This window comes from Sander lucioperca, chromosome 8 (genome assembly GCF_008315115.2).
Source record: "Sander lucioperca isolate FBNREF2018 chromosome 8, SLUC_FBN_1.2, whole genome shotgun sequence".
In the NCBI taxonomy this organism is placed as follows: domain Eukaryota; kingdom Metazoa; phylum Chordata; class Actinopteri; order Perciformes; family Percidae; genus Sander; species Sander lucioperca.
The window spans coordinates 13,893,789-13,910,739 of NC_050180.1; the positions used below are offsets into that span (position 1 = coordinate 13,893,789).

Consider the following 16,951-nt stretch of genomic DNA (forward strand, 5'->3'; position numbering starts at 1 on the left):
AGTAACATATAATGAAAAAGAATTAACTCAGAGCGATGTGTCGTAGTTTTTTGTTGATATAAGGTGCCTAAGAAGCTTTTAACCCGAAATTCAGCAGAGCATGTTGCTTGTGCTGCCTACTCCATCGCCTGCTCACTAGCGCCCCTGGTATTTGTTTTGACCTAATTACGTTAGTCAGTGACAGTGCCCCCTGTATTTGTTCTGCGGTGAGCATCGATTTTGTGCACTGACTGATGATATCAGTACAGTAATTTAACTAAGTTAACTAAACCATATTTGTGTTTGCACTGTGTTTAATAATTTATTTTCAACAGCCTAACAAGCAGAGATTAGAGAAGCCTGGTCGAGTAAGTGAGTGTACTAACTGGTCTCAAAATAAAAGTGATGTTTTAACCCCCCGCTGTTTGTCTCTTACATGTCTTACTACTTTAATAACAGATTTCATCACTGCACCGTCTGGCATGAAATATAGACAGGTTTGAACAAACTACTGTATTGGTTTAAACCAGCTTAGGTATATCCATTACCCATTGCGGATAGTGTTTTGACGGTCTGGTCAATTACCATTGCTAAAATGGGCCCATGAAAGATAACATAGCTTGCTAGACTGAGCGTGACTGCTCTCGTCTGGTTGTTGTTTGGAACACATTTGCATGGAGCCTTTCTCAACTTTCTTCTGTAGTGCCGCTGGCACCTTTTAAATCTCTGTAGCTCAGCGGGCAGCACCAGGCTGCAATGCCAGGTCCCATTCACGATGTATAGCAGCCTATCGCTCTCCCAGCTTTAGAGTCTGTATGTGTAAGCGGCACGTCACGGAACAACTGAGGCTCCAGGATTAGTGGCTGTTTCTACAAATATGTCTGACAGTTGTATACTCTTTTATATCTCTGACATCCTTGGGCATTGGACTTTTTGTCTGTTCCAGAGGCCCGGCTGAAAACTGAAGGGGACAGAGCGTCACAGGGCCCTGAGGCTCCGGAATGATCTGCCCAAGGAAATCAGGTCGGCTGAGTCAGTGATCTCCTTTAAGTTCCTTCTTAAAAACATAATTTTATCAGCGAGCCATCCCTGATTTTACTTGACTTTAATTTCTTTTGAACTGTCTTATATTTCCAAAAATGGAAATATAAGACATTTTCATCTGTGTTTTTTTTTTTTTTTTTTTTAAACCTGATGATTTTATGACTTCTATTTTGCTGCCTTGTGAAACATTTTGTAAAGTGGATACTGAAAAAATAATATTTATAATTTTAAAAAACAAAATATGTGTAATGTATGCTATTGTATAACTAAATACTCAAATTTCAGTTTTTCTTTAAAATCAATAATTCAATCACCACTGATTTCTGCATTAGTACAAATCTTTGAGGTAAACACTTACTGACAAGCCTTGCAAGGGGATGAAGAGTCAAGGCTGTTTGGTACAGAGGAGAATAACTTATGAGTCTCCTTAGTCATGAGACTACGGTGGAATTTATGGTGCTGTGAAGGTCAGCTGAATCAATTTCTCAACGTGGGAGTTACAGAGAACACTGTAAGCATTAGTCAATGGAGTTATAAATGTCTTTGCTGCTATCGTTTATCTCCTCTCATCTCCATCACCTCCATCTGAACCTACAGTTTCCCTCCACCTTATCTTTCTTCCCCCCATTTTATTTATCATGTTCTCCTCCACCCCTCTGCCTCCTCCCACGTCCGTCTCCCCCCCTTCCTCTCTTACATTTCCCTTGACTTATCTCCCCTCGTTGTCTTCTCGTAGCCTTTTCCTCTGTATCCTCCTCTTCCTCACGTCAACATCATCAACAGTCCTGACATTGTACAGCCAGCATGGACGCTCTGTGTGTCTTTATATGAGTGTGCAATTATGTGCGTGTGCCTCGTAAAAACTGTACAAACAATCCTGAAGGACACACTGCCACAACTTTGCCCTTTATCTTCTAACACTGGCATAAGAAAAACAAGTAAACACGTGAACAAGCATTTGTGTGTGTGTGTGTGTTTGAGAATGTGTTTGCAATGGTACCTTTGGCCTCTTTGTACTCTTCACAGATCCTTCTGACGGCTGCCAGACCCTCCTGCTCATCCCTTCCACCTGAAAGAGAAGGAGACACACAGATTAATACAATGTCTGACAAGCCCTTAGAGGCTTTTAATAAAATACAGATTTTCCTTTTTTTCTCTCAGTCCTGTGTTCTTTCATCTTATAAAAATGTGTTTCTTTGTAGGGTTTTTCAAATGAAAATAGTTTTTGATACAACCACTGAGCCCTTGAGGGAAGACTAAACGGTACTTAAAAAAAAAAAATTATCATACCATCAATTATGTATAAGATATCAAACAGAAAGTAAGCCTGATGGTAAATGAGACTATGATTCATAAAAACTAAATTTTCAAAATAGCTGTATCATTCTGGAATTTGGCATTGAGAGACAAACTAGATGTGAATTAAACATTTTAATTTGTTAATATTTTTGTCTTAAAATGAGGGGACCATAGCATTCCTATAGAACTCAAAATAGCATGTATTGACATGAAATAGAAAACATCTAATACACCAAATATCAATCAAAGTAGAACTAACTAGTGTTGGGATTCCCACTCTATTAGTAAATTAACTTAAAGTGCATCAACCTTACAATGAGTAAACTGTAGCTGACAATACATAATGTGGGTCTATGTTTTTATAAAATTATTAACAGGCAATAAACCAGACAGCACACTAGACAATTTTTGAAATATCTTGTTGTCTTTGCATCGAATGAACACTGCCTCTATGAAAAAGAGAAGAAAGTATTTAGAAACAGAGAATACAAATAAAATAAAGACACATGGAGATGAAAGAAACGAAAAGAACCATTCCAAGTTAGTCGCATGTACACACAAGGCCATCAACAAACAAATAAGACACATAAACGTCATAAACCCACTTCTTACAAATTTGTGCCGACAATTAGTCAATTAAGCAAATAAGTCAACTGACAAATAATTGATTGACAAAACATTAGTCGACTCGAACATTAGCTGGTTCCGACTTCTCAAATGTACAGATTTGCTGCCTACTAACATTCACCCTGTATGAAAACACTCGCACATGCAAACTCTCTTTTCATTCACACAGATAGCCTACATGCACACTCATTTTCTCTCCGCACACACACAGACACACACAGGCCTTTTCAAGGGCACAGCATCATTTACCCTGATGCACTGCAATTCAGCCTGGGCTGAAAGATGCGGCTCTTCGGGTCACACAAACGCACAAATAAATAATTTTAGACAAATAGTTGCTCTTCAACAGGCTTCTCTGAGTCACTCTTCTTCACTGAGAATGCTGCATATCATTAAATATACATTTCTGCACAACTGGTTTCAGGCAGAGCTCTCCATTAAAATAGCCACTGGTTAAAAATGCCCCAAGGTATTATATTGCGTACTAAATATTTTGGGCTGGGGGTTAAAAATGTAACCTAATTAATTTACTTAATCTTGCAGCAGCTGAGCAAATGGATAAATGTGTGTGACACAGAGTAAGAAAGTCCTTACATACACCTGCAGTAAATTCAATATTAATCTAAAGTCTGTGTGTTAATTAGACAGCTGAAGACAACAACTAAACTCATTCATACAATTTATCTGGTTTGCTTAAATTGCGAAATGCAACAGCTGAGGTACCTGTTGGAGCTATTTCTTGATAAACAACAGTTTATTCATACATCAAGTGTCATGTAACACATTTGGCCTCCAGAGACTTTTTCTTTCACTATATCAAATGCAGTAACGTAGATTTTCGAAGGAGAAAGATGATTTCCTTTGTGAGTCCAATTCATGAATCCCGCATATCACCATGTGTTATATAAACCTACAATAATTGAACGGCACTTTTCAGAGTAAAGTAATGAAGTAATGCATCCAGCTATTATTCTGTATACGTTAAAGGCCGATAAACTTGTTTCTGTCATTGGCATCAGCCTTCATTCATGACTTTATGAAATGTAGGATGTAAGACACAGAATTAGACAAGAAATCTGTAATTAGATTTTTTCAAAGTGCCTTGTCTGGAAATTTAAATATTATGTCCAATATGGAGAATGAAGCTTTGATATTTAGGTGAGTAACTTCTTCAAACCATGACAAAGCTGATGCATCAAGGTACCCTGTCTCCTTTTTAAAGCTTTATAGTAGTAAAGTTACCCAACTTCCCCTCTGCGGATCAGTAAAGGCATATCTAATCTTAAGTGCACAATGACTCATGTTTGTCAAACAAATAAAGCTTATTAATTAAGCTTACAATTAATTCATACTGCACATTTGCTATTTGTGTACACATTTTACATTTTCTTCATTCATTTATTTCATTCTTTACTTGGAAGGATCTACTGGTTTTGCATAACATGCATGCTGTAATTCATATGATTCCAGTCATTCTATTTATTCCTTTCATATGCTGCAGCTATACATTCATTTTAATTGTATTATATTATCTTAAAAACACTCCAAAAGGCACCATTTTAATTCGAAATCTACTTAAAAACTCTTCAAGCACAATTGCACCCTGGTTAATATCCAACTGATATTTGATAGTGGAGAGGCTAGAGCCATAAACTCTCCTCACACAAGCACTATCACTCCACCTGAAATATGCATCCACTCCATTACCAGAGAGGGATCCACTTAACCATACATATTCTCATTTCATAAATGATCTCAAGAGGCGTGGATATTTGAAATGGAGATACACTCAGAGACCTTGTGGGATCAGCTTCAATGTAGATAGAATAGTAACAGACACTTAACCAAGTTATTCAATTATTGATTTAGTGTGTGTAATCATACGTAGGGCTCAAGTCTTATTTATGTTCTGCGCAAATTATCTCCAAGGATACTCTGACATTGACTTTGGGGTATACACGCTGAATGAATAAAGCAGAGTTTTCTTCAAAGTTGTGAAGCTTGTGAACTGAATAGAAAATGCAGTCTCACCCCAGAAGCGCATGGAAACATATTGCTGTTCTGTGCACGCCCGACTTCATGGAGGTGTTTAGATCATGCAGCGGAAGAGGGCTTTCATGAAAACAACTTTGCAAAAACAGAAAAAAGTGAACTTTAGAATGTCGTGGTATATGACAAGCTTTTGAATAGGTGCCTGTCAGTAATCATCTTCACCTCAAATGTCTGTTGCTTATTGTGGTACTGGTCTAATTGGAATGCGTAGCACTACATTCCCTCCTTATACTGTAGACTCTGCACAGTCAAGTAGCTGCGATATTAACAGATATAAATATTATCAGACTATGTTGGTATGTGCGTTGTTCAGTCAGCTGATTATTTCCCAATTAATGGATTGATTGCTTTGTCTATAAAACGTCTGGAAATAGTGAAAAAAATGCTTATTGCAGTTTTCTAAAGCCCAGGGTGATGTCATCAAATTGCTCGTTATCCCCAGACTAACACTTTGAAACTTCAAATATTCAGTTTCCTCTTGAATGAGAAAAAAGTTCACATTTGAGAAACTGGAATCAGGGAATTGTTGACATGTTTGATTAAAACTGACATTAACCATTAACCAGTTATCAAAATAGTTGCAGATTATTTTACTGTCGATCGACGTGAATCTGAAGGAGTTCATTGACTGAGTCCATCTTTCGGCATACAGAGATCTACAGCCACTAATGTAGTTCTTCATTTATTTACTTTTGAATTTCACACTGATGTGCAGTGGTATGCAAGCTTTTATTACATGCCATGAAACCAATTTCTTTCAAGACGTGTGAATAATCTGTAGGAAGAAATGGTTACAGACTACATTCACACTCAGTAAATTAAGTTTGTATTTATACTCTATTGCAGTTACATTATGTTGAAGTGAAGATACTGCATGCATTTTATTTTGATTTATATGTTGTTTATTATTATTCTGTGTTGACAATATATGCCTATAACCACTGCTGTCTTATCTTTGGGGGAAAAAACAATATAAAATTGAAGAAATGCATGAGTAAAAGTTGTCTTGCCAAAAAATGGAAAATATATTTGTTTCTGCACAACTACAAGTCTTTAAGAGGTCTGTGGTTTATTGATTTACAGGTAAGCTGAAACCAAACCCAGTAACCGCAGACTATATAAAGAGCAAAGCTTGATCATGTTGGTTTAATTGCAGCAGCTGAAATGACATCAAGCCCCACAGGAGTGTACATTTGAGGAGATGCTAATGGCAGTTAGCTCAGCTGCCAGTTGTGGAGTATTGCGGGGAGAAATCTTACAAGAAAAGATAAACATAAATCCCCAGCACAACCCTTCAGACAAAAGAACAAAGCACAACAATATAATAAATTAAACAGGATGCCATCCTACCACTTCTGTCTCTACCACAGAGAAAACTACAGATGCTGTGGGGCAGATTATGAATAGGCCTGTCACTGTAACAGATCAGTTGAATGGTTGTTGTGTAGTTGTTAACCAAGCTTTGCTTGACAAATCACTGTTTGTTTTTGTAGGATTATTACTGTAATAATACTTTCATATTTACATATATGCAAAAACACACAATTGAGGTGCCAACTGTAAACTTTAGAAGAAACATTTTACAATCAAAAATGTTTAAGATTTTTGGCTCTGAAATGTAGTCAGGAGTGTCTGGAAAAGCAAAAAAAAAGGCTTGGTTTCTGGAGGCCAGGATTATACTTTCTGTATCTGCGTAGCTGAGAGGGTCCAAGTGACGCCTATTTCGTGACATGTCTGTGGACATCCAAGCATGTGGATTGTAAGCACCATGTGGATTGTAAGCTCCACTGTCACTCTGCTGTCTGTGTCAGTTTTGGATATCAGGAACTTCCGGTTTTAAGCTTCTAAGTTGGTAACCGTTGACCAGATCATTTCTGCAAATACAAATTTAATTTAGCTTATGCTAAGATACACGCAAATGTCTCTGTGAACCTACACAGAGAAAGGTTATATGTAACCATAGGTTGCATAGGATCAGATGTGCACACCCCCTAAATCTTAACGCGTCTTGACGACCTGTGTGTCAATAAAAAGTATGTATGTACGAGTTGTATGCGGAAGTACAAAAGAAACAGCCCTGCTAGTGTCTACAAATAACTGCAGGCCGGAAAAAGCATGTTTCAGCTATAAGTAGTTGGGAGATAAAGACTCTTTTTAGAAAGTGAATTTATTTTCTGCATTTGCAACACCACATAACAAATCCCCACACAGAGAACCTGTGAAGCTAAACAAAGCTTTCCAACTAACTCTTGTACACACACACACACACACACACACACACACACACATACATACACACTAGAGCCTGGATAGGGCCGAATTTTTCTGTCCGAACCCGGCCCGAGCCCGACAGAGCCGTGACCGAACCCGGCCCGAGCCCGACAGGCATTATGATATTTATGTCCGAGCCCGACACAGTTAAAATCTCGTTTTTTTTTTCTCATACTAATGACACATGTACGTTTGTTTGTGTGGAAAGACCGCTTTTATTAAGCAACTGGAAGGCATTCGGAAATGTCAACAGATGAGCGCATCAGCGCACACGGGAACAAGCGCACATTAATAAGCTGTTGAATTTAAAATGTTCAATGTGTTAACCTTTCCTGCTTGCTTCAATTCCGACCGTGATCAGAAAACCAGGGGACACTCGGTAGGCCTAGGGCCGACGTTATAAAACGTCGGGGTTAAAATCCTGTTTCTGGTGAGCAGATGAATGAACTTGGCTTTCAGTCTGGGGTATATCTCGGACACCGCATACACTGTTTACAAAACTTAAACTTATTCCACCAACTCTGCTCCGGTCGCATCTACACGTCTGCTTCCTCTTTTCTCTATCTCTCTTCTGCCCACTTTACACACACACTGAGCTCTCTTAAAGGAGCCGCAGCACCATTTTACAACAAATGCCTTATCGCGCTGATGTGACCGAGCCCGACCCAAACCCGACCATCATTTCTAAATATCTGTCCGTCGGGTACCGTCGTGACCCGTAGGCCTCGGGTCGGGTATCCATGCCTTAATACACACCATAAATCAGCAATGAAAATGATTGCTCCAGGGAAACTTCCTTGCCTTACAACATGGCTATATCACACCCAGAATACAAAACTCTCTTATAGCAAGAGGCTCTTCCTGTAACAGCCATCTGTTATCAACAACACTAGCAAGCACAGATATGACAGCAAAGGGATTTGAGATAAAAACATGTTCTCTGATCAAAAAGAGGCCTATTTACAGATTCATCAATGTGCACCAAAGGATTCACGTCAGAGCCTAGAGTCAGAGCAGAGGGCTCTACAAAATGCTGAAGTGTGTGAAGGAGCTGAACCGTTAATCACAGACGGAGCCTTGAACTGCATAACATTAAGGAGGAAGACAGGGAAGACATCAGAGGTGAAGTGATCACCATATTTTAGCAATTGGCTCCGGGGATACAGGAGCCAATTGCAGGAGTGAGTGATCGATGTAGTACATCACCTTGGTAAGTAGGTACTTTATGGCACGTCAAGGAAGCAAGAAAGATATATAGATGGACATAAATATATATGGACAATTTGAATCTATAGCACGCACGCACGCACACACACACACACACACACACACACACACACACACACACACACACACACTCTTGGTCTTCATTTGTTTAACATATCAAACTTTTGATGGTAGTAGCTATAAATTCAGGACAAGTGATATGATTTGTTATTTTATTTTTTATATTTTTTTTTTATCCTTTTAAACGTCATTAATGTTCTCAGTTTGGTTATTGGTAACTTTCTTTATGAATGGCCTATTTGACAACAAATTTTCACCATGTTTAAACATTCATACGTGTATGTAGTTAATTTGTATTTCTGTGTCTGTGCATAATATGGTTATACAACTTGAATGTTTTGCATGTATCTGCCAACAGTAAATATTACTAAATAATAACTTGAACAATACCAGAACCTTGTTTATACAAATAAGCCTCTCATAATCCTAAATTTGCATTTATGAGGTGTCAAGAAGCATCTGAATGCACTGTTGACTGTCTAATACTAATGAACAATCTCTGACAGCGACAGGCTTTTAAGTAGGCACACACAGGATACCTTTAATATGACTGGCACTGCAGGGTCGTGGTTTTGTTTACTGTACAATACACATTACTTTATTATAAGATACATTTGTAGCATAGTAGCTCAGTAACCCAACCAACATGGATCATGGATCCCACTCTGTTCAGCTAAAGGATTTCACTGTGTTTTCCCACTCAACCCTTTTGGATTCCAGCCATGCAGATTTTATTTTTTGTTTTCATTGTCCAGAGTGTAAGATATCCACCACTTAGTTTTCCACAGACCTTGCTGGCAACAGTTTTTAGGTAGAAAATAATGTAATAATAAAAATAGTAAAAAAAAAACAAAAACAAAAAACATCCACAGCGAGTTCTGTGGAGTATCCTGTGTTTGGAAGTTATTTTGAAAAAGTAATTCATTAATAATTGCTCATTGCCCTTCTAAAGTTGCCAAACCGTTACCTACCTGTTGCTCAACAAGAAAATAATTCCCTTTATTTATTATCTTACTTTTGTTGTACACATTGTTTTGTGTCTTTGCGTCTTACCATCAGTGAGCTGTCCTCTACGCAGCCTGAAAAGTCTTTTCACTTTTCCTTGTGTTACTACTTCACAACTGGGCAAAACTAATCCCAGCACTGATTGAGGAACCATTAACTGTGACGAGACAAGACTCAATTCTGCCATCAGTTTCGCATCTGCATGCAAGTGCTTTGACAGATTGCTTTGTCATGTTTGCTGCTATGCACAGGTGATTCTGACCGGGACACAATTTGCAGTATATGGTGATAATTTCATTTTTATGTGATACATATTCAAAATAATCACTTCACTTATCATAGCGGCAATCCTTCTCTGTAAAATTGTAATTTTGAATGGCCATTTACATTTGTAAATTTGAATGTAAACAGGTGGATGCCAACTCTTTATATCACGTGTGTTAATGTGTGTCCTGTGTATCTCCTGCCCTTAAGTCAGGTTTGAGTGTCAGTGGTGTGGTGCTTGATACTGTACCTATGATAACATGTGCCCCCAGTCTGGCCATGTGGCGGACTACCTCATAGCCGATTCCCCTCCCTCCTCCTGTCACTATGGCAACCTTGCCATCTTGTCTGGGCATCACTGGCAGAGGCAGAAGAGGACACGCAGATATCAGGGAGAATGTCTTTGATAAGAAAGCTGCTTCAAGACAGGCCGCTATTTCAAGACACAAGAAGTCCAGAGTAAGACCTGTAGATGGTCTGTAAAACTCAGATGAACTTTATCTGGGTTTTTACATGTCTATGGTACTGTATGTTCCTTAGTGTTCTTAAAGAATTTTGTACCCCACAGTTTCACTGTGTGGCTTTTATAGTGTCCTTAAATTAATATTTCTTTGGGACTCGTGAACTTGTGAAAACATATTAAGCTAATTTAATAATTAATTTGTACAGGTCCTCTGTAATGAAATCTATCATGCTTTTTGCAAATAAGTTAGCATCACAGTTAATAACAATTCATGTCAATTAAACACAAAGTTTTTTTTAATGCATACTGTTGACCTAGCATTACGTAATTTAGTCACCACCAATTAGGCTACACAAAATACCAAAATATTCCTATAAATATAGCCTAACTCCTGGAACACTATTGAGTGCACAACTGGAGCACTAAGTCGCTGCACTGCACTTTTCTTTTAGCAATATATTGTATGACATTGGTTGTGCAGCCGTGTTTACCAAACTGCGTTATAAAAAGTGGAAATTTAAACCCACATCAATTGGCGACAAATGTAGACGCTTTCAAGAACAAACTTTGAGAAGAGGAGGAACCATTAAGCTCTTCTGATGAATTCGGCAATGATAACATATAAAACAACGCTTTCTTTCCCTCGTGTTTCGACTTTTACACTTCTCTCTAACTGGCGTAACGTTAAGCTAACGTTATCTTTGCTAGCAATAACGCTACGTTAACGTTACTGCACTACGGTGACAGCCCACACCGAGATGGAAATTGCTTCTAGCTAAATACCAGTTATATATGTTATTTATGTAACATACCTAGCTAGTCACTACAATGTACCAGCGTTCTAGACTCACAAGACCATAACCGTTACGGAATGTGACACTGTCAAGGAAAGTGCACCACAGCAACTTATTGAGAGTTGAACCAACCTGGCAACCTGAAAGATCTGCTGAACAGCTGAACCAACAGAACCTTCAAACCAAGCAGGTAAAGTTTGATAATTGGTAGAAGATAAGACCGGATAGCTGATAACATCTCTGCCGTTCTGTCACGGACTGAGCAGTGCAGAGGAGCAGCAGCAGCTCCGGGTAAAAGGTGCAGTTCCGTCTATGGGATACGTTCCAATATGAGGTCGTCCATCCTCGCTTCCCTCCTTGTCGTACCTTTCAATAAATACTTACAACAGACAGATAGTGGAGGATGTTATTTCGGAACCTATTCACACTGAATTTGAAAAAAAAAAAAAAAATAGATTTTCTTGTTCTGGCAGCTCCCTGACTAGTTGACCATGAAAAGAACTAATGCCAGCCATCACTTATCTGTAGTGGTGGAATTAGTATATGATGGAGAGGTCTCGTCGCTGCTGCTTAGCTGCTTGATGTACCATATGACTCTTCTCTGTAGATCCATCCAGCATATTGCTCCCTTCTGCTAACTGACTACCTCATTAACTGCTGCCATATAGGTCACACATGACAGAAGCAACAGAAGCACAACACACAAGTTTGATGCATCATTTCCCAGGATAGGCTTTAAAGAACATGTTTCTGGAGCGGTGTAGCTCCTGTCTGCAGCTCTCCGGCTACACTTGGGCTGACTGGTGGATGTTAGGTTTTCCTCTCCTGGGATCACTTGAGTCCATCACACCAGTCTACTCTTATTACCATGCTGCTGTGATAATTAGTCATTTTCACTTCAGCTGTGAAAAAGACTTTAGTTTTTTAAGCCATCTGATCACTGACTATGATTTAAGCTAATCAGTCATGATGCATGAAACTATGCTGTGACTCAAATTTGTTGCATGTAGCCTATAGCCTATATCTAATGTATTTTCCATACATCATTTTTTAGATTTAATAATTATTAGTTCAAAGAAGCACGTATCATAGGATTGATTGCAGCTTCAGTAACGTGTGAAATCCTATTCCATTTCCAGAGATAAGCTTCTGACACTTCATGTTGCACACTATGGCTTTCAATCAGTATCAATACACCCTACTGAACATCTTGGACATTTCCCTGGGCTTAAAGAATCAAAATGTCAAGATTACTTTTTTTAATAATAAAATTTTTTTAATTAAAAACTGTGTGTACATGGAAGTGTTTACAGTAATTACATGAGCAGCTATATTGAATACAATAAGTAACAAGTAACCAATAAATACCAGACTTCACTTATGAGAGCATCCTTGTAAATACTGTATATGCTTAATGGTGTTTTGTTTTTTAATTAATGACATTTATTCATCCATCTCTATTTGAACAAGGCATACTCTACTACAAAAGCTGGGCTGAAAGTAGAGGAAAAGCCCAAATTTATGTAATTGATGAATGTGAAGCGACTAGGGATTGATTAAAAGCGCAAAGTTGTCATTCAACCTTTTTGAGTTAAATGAATGTTCATTTCGGTCTCTCTTGAAAATAGTGATACCTGCTGCACTGGGTCGTCTTTCCATAGCACAATGGTAAAATGCTAATAACCATCATTAAGTCAATTCAATCACCGAATCTACTGTATATCTTGTTGCCATTTTATATAGATGTATATCCAAAAACTACATAATAAATATATGTTGCAGCGGTGACCTCTAGCTCAACGGCCTTGGAAGCGGCCCGGGTTTGAATTCAACCTGCAGCTCTTTGTTGTGTCATCCCCCTCTTTCTTTCCCCTTCTTCTTTCCTACCCCATTAATCGTCTCACAACACCACCAATTTATCTAGTGACCATAGGCTAAATACTATAGAGCAAAGACTAAATACTGAACTGTATATAAAGTAGCCAATTTAAAACTATAGCTCCACCTTGAACAGCTATAACAGTAAAATGCTACATGCGCATTGTTGCATCAGATAATGTGATATATAATAATAAATGGTCACAGGAGCCATTTTTCTGCAGAAGTACTTTACACTTTAAAAGCTTTAAGTACATTTTGCTGATAATACTTCTGTACTTCAAATAGGATTTTGAATTTGGGACTTTTACTTGTAATGGAGTTCTACTTTTGTAAGGTATCTGAGTACTTTCACCACTGTAAAGTATAATATTTCTCCTATTCAACAATAAAGAAGGTGGATTGAAGTGGAACTTGAGCAGGTATAGCCACAAATGGCTGAACAGATAAAGAAAGAGCACCATGCATCCCATAATTCAACAGAAAATACAACAAAAAACAGGCAACATTTGATTGACAGGTGATTATCACACACCACAGGACTGAATGTTTGACCCAACATTTTTTTGACCAAATCAGAACATCCTTACGTTTACCTTTAAGCATAATATAGGAGCTATGTTCTACAACACAAATCTGAACAGACAACCTACTGCTGTGATGGATGTGATGCTGTGTTTAACTCACAGTGCAGGAGCCAGCTGTATTATCATTGGCACTCAAAATAGGCCAACCAAACTCTCCATGTCTTTCTTTTCAACTAAATTACAAGTCTGTTAAAGACAGCTCTGGGGCATTCATAATCACTTTCCTTTTTTTCTTTTGGCAGGGAAATCATTAGCATTAGTTTGAGTCTTGCCCACTATCCAATAGTTACGTAATGTCCGACTAAAACAGCAGCGCTGACAAGCAGTTGGCCCCAGTTATTAAAGTCTGCTTAGAAGGCAGTTAAATGAGCAACAAAAAGAGACTGTGTCATCACCACTGCACTGATGGAGGCTGAGCTGTGGTGGCTGTGTGTGTGTGTGTGTGTGTGTGTGTGTGTGTGTGTGTGTGTGTGTGTGTGTGTGTGTGTGTGTGTGTGTGTGTGTGTGTGTGTGTGTGTGCGTGCGTGTGTGTGTGTGTGTGTGTGTGTGTGTGTGTGTGTGTGTGTTCTGCAGCAGCCTGAGAGGTTGGGGGGTCAGCGAGGCGAGCTCGCCTGCTATTGTTTAAAGGAAATCGCATCTCACGCATGACTATGGGATGATTATTTGGGATGATGGGACATCAGGGAGACAGTCGTTTACGCACATAAACACACACACACACACACACACACACACAAATAAAGATTTGCGTAACACACAAGACATGCTGGGAACAGGACATGACAGGGGGGTGTGTGATGTAAATAACATGAACAGCATCAAAATAGCTCCAACCAACAGTCACCTAGTCTTATATGACAAGTGCTGGCTGGCTGCAAAGCCCAACATGTCTTGTTTGTAAATCCAGGCTGACAACAGCTCTACGGAATCTCTATATGTGTGTGTATGTGTGCATGCTGCCAGTTAAAATAATAATCTTTATTTCATGTTTCACAAAAATGTATTCCTGGTGAGAAGAGAAGGTAGATAGCTGGTAGTTGGATAATTTTAGCAGCAATGCCACTAACAGTTTTCAAATAGGACAGTTTTGACATGCTGTTCCTTAACACTTTACCCCATGTTTGTTTTTGTTACTGATCAACTCCTGCCCTGGGGAGATGGCAGGTGAAGTTTCATATTGGGAAGAAAGGGGATTTTCCAGATGTGTCACAGGCAATTTGGGTTCCAAAGTGCAACAGCTTGTGTGAATTGATGCTGTCTTTTTCTCCCAGCTTGAGCTGCCTCTTTCAGAGCTTTCCCTGGGAAGTCTCCTCCGTCTGAGAAGCAGGCAAACAAGGAAGGACTCACAGCTCATAGACTGAGCCAGAGCTGCGGGATACACAGTGTCCAGCCCCTAATGAGACGGCGGATGCGCATATATCATGTAAGAAAGACAAACCCATGGGGAATGCCCATGGTTTGTCTGTGTGAGTATACCTGGTTTGTGTAAATAGCAGCAGGTGTATATCTGTGTGTGCTGGTAACTGTGAGGAAGATGAAGAAATGCCTAAAGAAAGTATTTCTAGCAAGCCACCACCTGATACTCTATATCACTGTTGATGTACAGTATGTGTGTCATGTGTTGTCGTGTGTGAAAAAGAGGAGGGAATCCGTTACACCAATGTTGCTGGTAAAACTGGGAAGTATAGGAGAGAGTACACGTTTTTTTGCAATAATTAGCTGCTTTGTCCAAATAGATTTTACATGCACAACACTTCATGTCCATGTTTGAGCCAGTGAGCCAGTTCCAGTGTGCATACACCAAAAATAATGTTATTATTTAAACCCGTGATTTTCCTGCTTTGCCAAGTTAAAATGTCTGCTGTGAAAAGGGTCTATTAAAATTCAGAGGTGTTCATAGGCAGATTTTTTCTGTACTTTGTACAGAGCCAGGCTAGTTGTTTCTCCTTGCCTCCAGCCTTTATGCTAAGCTAAGCTAATCACCTGCTGGCTCCAGCTACATATTTACCATACAGACATGAGAGTGGTATTGATCTTTTCATCTAACAAAGATGATGAGATGATGAGTACTTCCACTTGTTGTTTACAGGAAGTCAAGATTATTTGTATAGGCCAGTACATACAGTGTCTCAGAGGGAGATATTTGCCCACAACAGCATGGGTATCCAACCCAGCCCCAGCCCTCTATGAAGACAGAAAGGGAAATACTCCAATAAAAACAAACATTAACACTTAGATCAAAAGTAAGAGAAAAAATAGAAGAAACCTCAGGAGAGGCGATTCAGAGAGCGATCCCCTCTCCACAAATGGTCGGAAGTGCACTGTAGGAGCCGAGGGTGGGATGAGGCAGTGGACTGTGCGTAGACAGATTTGGTAATTGTTGTGTTGCCTCAGCTACAGCCGCCACAGGCTTTCCATGGGGAGACAAGCCAAAGGCCAGCTTGTAAACATGAAAGTGAAACCTGCGATTTCTGCTTGTGTTTACAGTGGGCAACTTCACACAGCATATAACAACATCCTGGATTCACATCCGGTCTGGAACTCATGTCCCAGTCTGGCTACTCCACATAGCATTCGGGGATCGGGAGGAAAATGTGCTCTGGTTTTATGGCATTTCTTTAAACCAATCAGAATCGTCATGGGCGGTGCTAAACTCCGCACAGACCCGCTGTAAAAAATTGGTGTGAGAGACAACTCAGATTGGACAGATAGTCTAGTTAGCTGTCTCAATTTACCATGCAGAGATCTGAGGAGCAGTCAACCATAGTCCTCATAAATCCACCGAATTTAAAATTCCAACACAAAGAAAGCGGAAGGAAACAGAAAATACACGCATCCGGCGGAATTTCCAGCAGCACCTGAGCAAACCCGGAAGTGGAACGCGATGGATATAGACTACCCCAAAAGTAATAAATTACACTTTTATTTTTGGGACTGGGTAAAAGTAACTCAGGAAGAAAGCATGCAAGAGTTGTACATGTAATTTTGTTTAGATTGCTTGTATGTGATAATGTGCTACTATAAGGTTCTGATGAATAAATCTGAGGTTTTAATAGCTGCACTTCTTGAAAACCCATTGAGGGTTTCTTTTACCTATAATGTAATGTTACTGTGAGCTTCACACAGCTTTACAGAACTCATCAATATGTAACTTCCTTCAACTTGAACACACTATTCCTTGAACTGTATGGTCTTTGCTTCCAATTTTCAGGCTCAACTCCAACACTTGAATTACGCTTGACGGAAAGAATAGACCGTGCAGGTGCATAATCATGCGTCCTTTTATATACGTATAGCCCCTGGTTTAAAATCAAAACAAAGGCAAAGGAATTTCCTAAATACTATAGATAGTTCCAAATTCAATATGGTCTAGTTCAATTGGTTGTGGATGCTTTTTAGTT

General features: G+C 39.1%; 1 protein-coding gene across 5 annotated transcripts in view; it reads right to left on the reverse strand.

Annotated features, from left to right (window-relative positions):
• Positions 1–16,951, reverse strand: part of LOC116037699 (dehydrogenase/reductase SDR family member on chromosome X-like) — a 52,235-nt gene that overhangs the window by 27,794 nt on the left and 7,490 nt on the right. For 2 of the 5 annotated variants that reach the window (XR_004897991.1, XM_031281672.2), the window contains exons 2-4: positions 11,218–11,451; positions 10,079–10,186; positions 2,024–2,092 (exon numbers count right to left, since the gene is read on the reverse strand). Coding sequence is in view for 4 of the 5 variants with exons in the window: in XM_031281672.2 (XP_031137532.1) it covers positions 2,024–2,092; positions 10,079–10,186; positions 11,218–11,323 (283 nt within the window). In the remaining variant the exon portion in view is untranslated. Of the gene's footprint in view, positions 1–2,023; positions 2,093–9,612; positions 9,818–10,078; positions 10,187–11,217; positions 11,452–12,792; positions 12,798–16,951 lie in introns of those variants that run through there. The other 3 variants (XM_031281671.2, XM_031281674.2, XM_031281675.2) reach the window with 3 other exon arrangements.